Genomic DNA, 7,048 nt, shown 5'->3' on the forward strand with positions numbered 1-7,048 from the left:
CTGCAGAAGCTGAATACATAGCGGCTGGTAGCTGTTGCGCTCAACTTATATGGATGAAACAGATGCTGAACGATTATGGTCTAAAGTTCAGCAGTATTGATCTTCACTGTGACAACACCAGTGCTATTAACATTGCAAAAAATCCTGTCCAACATTCCCGCACTAAACATATAGATATCCGACATCACTTTATCAGGGAACTCGTGGAAAAAATGGAGACATCAAGCTACATTACATACCAACGGACAAGCAACTAGGGGACATACTCACAAAGTCATTGGAAACAATGAGATTCAATACCCTCAAATCTGATCTTGGTATGTGTAATGTTTCACAAAACTAGTACAACAAGTGGTACAAGTCTGTAAACTCAACTCATCATTTAAAAATTTCTTTTACTCTTTGTTAATATTTTTTTCTCTTCGCATTTTTTTCATTTTTATTACTATCTACAAAATGTCACACACAATATTCATGTCTTACTTGATAAGCATAAGATACCTAAGGAATAGTGTACCCTCCTGACCAAGCTGCCATAGCATTTATTACGGAGAGGACAACCGTCAAATCTGCACGACTCCCACTACTCTCACGCCTCATCACGTGACCCGAAGAAGCTGGCCATCATGCAGCCCTTCGACCTTTGAAAAACCAGTTGCAATAAGTAGAAATAAAAGATTTCACAAATCTCCGTCTCTCTCCACCTTTCAGACTATAGCCACTCCAACCTACAAATCTCTCAAAGCTTCACACACACAGTCTGCCCTTTGTTCAGAAGTTCAACATCAAGCGTCCAGAGAGATGGTGATGATTATCAATAACAAGATAAAGCCTCTGGGAGGAAAACCCATCTGGTCGTGGTATTCAAGGGTGGAACAACTCGATTATCTGAAAGGGTTTCTCAAGCCACTCGCAGCTGAGACGGGCGAACCATCAAAAGCTAAGGATCCTGAGGTTTATCTTGCAAAACCCTTTCTCTATTAACTGTTTTACTCAACAAATATACACATATGAACAGTATAGTTTTTATGCTTAACAAATATTTCAGGAAATAATTGTTCTATCGGATACTGAGGGCGATATTAACAGAGAAAATACTCCAGTAGAAAAACCCTTGCCCTTAGTTTCTGTAAAACAAGAACCTATAGAAGATGAACATGAGAATTCCTCTATTCCTAATAAAAACCTGCCTTTGCCTGTTGATATTAATCCCATGACTACTATTGTATATGGTCCACATCAGCTTCAACCCCCTGTTTCTCTATTCTCTAAGCTTGATCTGTTTAACATCATGGATGAACATAGAAGGTCAACCTCTCTTGTCAACCGATTATCTGTCCCCTTAAACATACCTCAGGTTACAGAACCCTCACAAAATCCAATTATGTCACTACCACCATCACAACCCATAGAAACTGATAAGTCTAAGCAACAAAATCCTGAAATCTCTCAACCTATCATGTCAGAAGAGTCACACACTGATGAAACTAGGTATGAACCTCCCACTGAACAAAACCCAGAAATAACTCCAGCCATTCCTACTGATGAATCTCCACTGGACTTTGAGATTGAATATGAAACAGGAAATGCCCCAGAAATACAGGTTATAGATCCAGCTGATGAGGAAGACGATTTACCACTGTCTCAGGTGAAGAGAAACAAGGACAAAGCAAAAGGCAAGAAGAAAGTCCAAGATGAACAAGCTGACAAAAACCCAGTGACAAAAATTCAAGTCTTTCCAATCCCTGCCACCGGACGCAAAACTAGATCATCTGCTGTTGTTAGGAACATCATGTAATAGGTTTTGATGATACCAACTGTTAAGTAGAAATCCCCAAGTCTCGATACATAGGCAAAACACTGTAAGTTCGACAAGTAAACCAAGAGCGAAAATACAACCGGGTAACTTTGAGCTCAACTCGGAAAATATTTAAGCTCAAGGTAAATTTGTTTGAACATCTTAGAAGTCTCGTGTTGTAATCCTATAGACAAATCAGAAGAAGGCACGGGACAACTCTGGAGGAATAAGGGTCTGCGAGACATCAACTAAGTCTCGAGACATAAGCAGAGTTCGAGAGGTAGGACCTCTCGATACAGTTATCCAGTTCGAGACATAAACAGAGTTCGAGAGATAGACCTCTCGATATTTGAGTTCGAGACATTAAGCAATCAAGATATCAACCTTGGTCTCGATACACTAACAATTCTCCAACAAAGCTGAATGACGGTCATACTTAAAGTTTGGAGAAGAAGAATATCATGGAGATGGAATAATGAAGAGGTGCCGAACGTGAAGATTTCAAAATGGGCGGAAATGGATGACACGTCAGATTTCCACCACAAACGGTCAAAAGGTGCACCAATGCTGAAGTGGTCTGATTCCCTACAAACAAGGAATAATGGGAATATAAAAAGAGTAACTTTTACCAAAAGACGAAAGTGGAGCATGGACTCAAGAAAGTGAACTATGGAATATTCACTACAAGACAAAGAGGTTCAAGTTACAAGATCACCACTCCATGAAATATGCTGAAAATATGCAAGACCCATGATCAGCATGGGAGACAAATTTCAAACGGAATAATTTTCCCTCCAACGGAATTATTCCTCTACTCTCATATATAAGGACGTAAAGACACAGAAGAAAACAGGGAAGAAAAAAAGGGAAAAGAGAGAAAAAGGAGTTAAAAAGAAAAGAAGTTCGAAATTCTTAAGAAGTGTCTGTCTAAAACGTTCAAGTGCAAGTGCTTAACTTGGAATATCATCCTGATATTCAAAACAGCGAGAAAACACATCTTAGTGTTTGAGAGAGTTACAAAGCTTAAACTGTTATACATCTAGAAGGTGACCGAAGCTGCTCTACATCGAAGTTGATTCAACGATAGCTTGTGGTCAGATTGGAGTCTGTTACATTCAACTGTGACAACCAAAAACACCTTGCTTTGGATTAAGCAAGAGAGGTGGAGTAACCTGGCAGCTGTCCGAGTGAAAGAAACCTGAGGCTTGACGCGGGCTTGGTGATCAAAGGTCAAGTGCTCGAGAGGTGGAGTAGCTGGAAGCGGGGAGAAAGACCTTGGAGAGGTGGAGTAACCTGGGAGCTGTCTTGTGAAGATCCTGAGGCTTGACGCGGGCTTGGTGATCAAAGGTCAAGTGCTCGAGAGGTGGAGTAACAAGAAGCGGGGCGAAAAACCTGAGGCTTGAGGCGGGCTTCGTGATCAAAGCTCAAGCGCTCGATATTGTACTAAAAAGGGAAGTTTTTAGTGCAATCCTTCCAGGGAGTTTCTGGAAGAAGAGTGGACGTAGGCGGGTTGGCCGAACCACTTAAAAATCTCTCTTGCATTTACTTACTGCTTTTATCTCTCGCTAACCTCTCGATTGCACTGCATATAAACACACCTCTCGAACTAACTCAAACTCGTGCTAACTAAAAGGGGATAACTTTTCCGCTGCGCATAAAACTTTGTCTTCACCTCGTGAGGTATCAAACCTAAACATCCTGAGTTCAATACACACGAGAGGTCGAAAAGATTTGCAAAATCTTATACAAGTCTATTCACCCCCCCCCTCTAGACTTGTACCCCATCCCCTTGGGACCAACAGCCGTCACTGAACAAAAGGAGAAGGAAACCCCATCACCTGTCCGAAAATCTAAAAGAAAGCAACCTGCTGCTGAACAAACTACTGCTCAAGAAGCTACCGGCAGTAAAAAGAGGAAAAAGGGTGTTCCTACAAAATCAACTCAATCACCACTGCCTGATAGCCAGCCAGATGTACCAGCTGTTGCACCTCTGGAAACAATCCGTCCTCAATTTCTGTCTGATGAATTTGCAGCAAGATGGGACTCAACAAACCAAAGGAAAATCTTGAGTGAAAGATTTCTGGATGTTGAAAGGTTCAAATCTCAGTGCCAACTCATGCCTGTATTTGAGAAATTGCACTTGGCCAAATCTGTGACCACCCTGAACAGCTACCCACCCATTGCCATAAAAGAATTCTATGCTAATCTAATGACCACCCTCAGGGAGGCAGGATCATCACTATATGGGCGTGTATGGCTCAGGGGAAATGAATACAATTTCAATCCTTCCGTCATTAACATGTACCTGGGAATTGATGCAAGTGACATTGAGGATCCAGATCTAGGGGCAAACACAATTACCAAGATCATCACTGGAGGAACATACAGCTATTGGCCCTCTGAAACTAACATGCTGCCTGCAAAATCATTGACCACAAAGTATGCAATCCTGCATAAGATCGCCATGACGAACTGGATGCCAAATGAGCACAGGGGAGGACTGAACTTACCTATGGCCAATCTAATCTACAGAATCCGAAAAGGTATACCTGTTGACTTAGGTGATTTAATTTTCAAGCATGTGGCTTCTTTCAGAAAACCTGCCACCAAGGAGAGCAAAGTGAAGCTGCCATTTCCATGTACAATTTATGGGGTTCTTTATGCACAAGGCTTCAGACTAGAACAAAATAAGCCCATGGAAACTCCTAAAGTCAGACTGATTGATGCTCGACTCAAACAAGGATCCCACGTGCTTGACATTTTTCCAGAACATGGAAGCAGCTCTGCCCCAGCCTTGAATCTCGACGTCCCTTACACAAGCAGGCTTACAGCTCAGCATCTTGACAGAAGCATCAAGGAACTCAACACTATCATCCAAATCCTTGTAGAGAAGAGGGCAGTTGAAATGCAGCTGCGTGAACAACTAAGACTAAGAGATCAAGAGACAGCTGCTGCAACTTCTGAACCACCTGTTGATCCTTCCATGGCACATGAAGCTCAAATCACTGAAAATCCACCGAATGTTGATGTTGATGTTACCTTGAATAGCTAGGAGGCTGACTCTTCAGAATCGGAATGATTCTGTTTTTAATATCTGGGTTGATTTTCTACTTGGTCCTGCTAAGGAGTCTTGTGGCTATAGATTCACAAGTTTCTAGCAATAGGGGGAGTAGGAATAACCTTCTAATCACTGGTTACTCTGGTTTCATTGGTTACTCTGGTTTCATTGGTTACTCTGGTTGGTTACTTTGGTTACTAGTAATTTTTCTGATGGTTTAAAGATTATCCTTGTTTAGCATGTTTTAAGTCTTGTAATAGAGTCTTATGTCATAGCCTATGCTATCTGCTTTGTTTTTGTATTGATGATATAATCATTTTCAAGTTCTCTGTTATTAAGCACTTTACTTATGAATGAACGTTGTTTTTTACTATCTCTGATATATTAGAAAGTTGTTGTAAATTGCCAAGAAACTTGCTACAAAGGGGGAAATTGTTAATAAAAATGCTAAGTCAAAATTCTCTTGAAACTCCCTAAATTGTACCAAGTTCTTGTGACAATATTTTTAGTTCAGCAGATAGTTCAAAAACAGGTCTTAAGATGTTTTAGGCTTATAGTAGTCTAGTTCAGTAAATAGTTCAGAAGACCTGAAAGACCTTGAAGACAGCTTACTGAACGAAGAACTGTACAAGAGCAGAAAAGATGTTCAGAGTTGGTTACTGAAACTTCAACCGCTTACCAGATTCAGACAAGGATATATATATATGACCCAACTCTCTCTATGAACGGTGTTGAGAAAAATTACTTTGAAGATCTAGACTTAAAGTTTTCATCTACATGATTACAAGAAATCTTGGCAAAGCTTACCTTTGATCCAAGATACATTTTCTATGAAGTCATTGGGCAAGAAATCACTCTAAAGAAGTAGTTCGCGCTATCATTGAGGGGGAGCCTCAATTCAAGAAGATCGGGAGATCGAGTTCATGTCAACTCTTCAAGGTTGAACTCTAGGAAGAAGCTGTGATGAAATTCTAGAGTGACCGTGTGATCTACAATTATATCGGTGGTACATTTCATATTGTTGATCAATGAAGAGTTGGGCAATCAGAGTGATACCCCCCAGATGTAGGAATTGAGGTTCCGAACTGGGTTATCAATTGCTTGAGTCTTTTACTGCTTTACAAGTTTCTTTCATTCAGTTCTGCTCCATTATTCATCTTGATCAAATCTCTGCACTAGGTCAAAAAGTGTTAAGTGTCCTCCAATAAATCTAGCAATTAGGTTTTCAATTGGGAGTTACTCACAACCTTTAGGACCTTGAATCAGTTAGTCTAAACTTCACCTAGCTTCTTCCTTGAAATCAACCTCACCGCCTTTTTCTTTTACTATCATCATTTATGTAATCTGTTCCATCAATTCTATCTCTCCTCACCTCCCTATTTTTGCTCCTATACCATTTGTTTTCCCTCCCATCCATGATCCAAATCATTCCATGAACTCCTCTTAGTCCTTGATCTTGATCTGCCAGTAGACGATGGTGGATCTACAAGAACCTAATAATGGTGTTCATGTTCATCATAAATAAATCCGTCCATAGTTGATGTCGGATCGTGTTATCTATCCAATGGTACAACTGCAAAGGAAAAAAGATTAGACGGCTTAGAACTTTGAGATTATATTATTCCTTTGCAGCATGACTATCATAAAGTGTATATGTTATAAATTGTATACCCCATCAATATTGGCTTTATTTATATGCATATGGTTCCAATTCATAGTTTGATTAGGATTTGGATTCCTTGTATGGCAAGGAAAAGGATTTCAAATTTATATTCAAGTTCATTTATTTCAACCACATTACTTAATTAACTCTGACCACATAATTAACATCTTAATAAATAAAATATATTATAGGAAAATCTTACTTCTATACTATTCTATACTACTAATAAAAATAAAATTTTATTGCTTTTCGGCCAAACTACTTCCAAGCTATTACTTAGTTATAATAGTATAATTGTTAATAATAATTGTTATGGTAATAATACCTCAATAAATGTGCCAACTTATATATATATATATATATATATATATATATATATATATATATATATATATATATATTATACTTAAGGTATAAATATTAGTACATTTATTTAACAATGGTAATTAAGAAATTAATTGCACAGCTATTAGTATAATTGACTAATAATTATTATGTTAATTAAGTTAATAATTACACGGATATTAGT

At 38.9% G+C, this 7,048-nt stretch overlaps 1 protein-coding gene across 1 annotated transcript; it reads left to right on the top strand.

The window, feature by feature from the left end:
• Positions 1-801: 801 nt before the first annotated feature.
• LOC116010829 lies at positions 802-4,850 on the top strand. Its single transcript, XM_031250332.1, has 3 exons — positions 802-954; positions 1,049-1,794; positions 3,656-4,850. The coding sequence occupies exons 1-3, from the start codon at positions 802-804 to the stop codon at positions 4,848-4,850; spliced, it is 2,094 nt and encodes a 697-aa protein (XP_031106192.1).
• The last annotated feature ends 2,198 nt before the right edge of the window (positions 4,851-7,048 follow it).

This window comes from Ipomoea triloba, chromosome 2 (assembly GCF_003576645.1).
Source record: "Ipomoea triloba cultivar NCNSP0323 chromosome 2, ASM357664v1".
In the NCBI taxonomy this organism is placed as follows: Eukaryota; Viridiplantae; Streptophyta; class Magnoliopsida; order Solanales; family Convolvulaceae; genus Ipomoea; species Ipomoea triloba.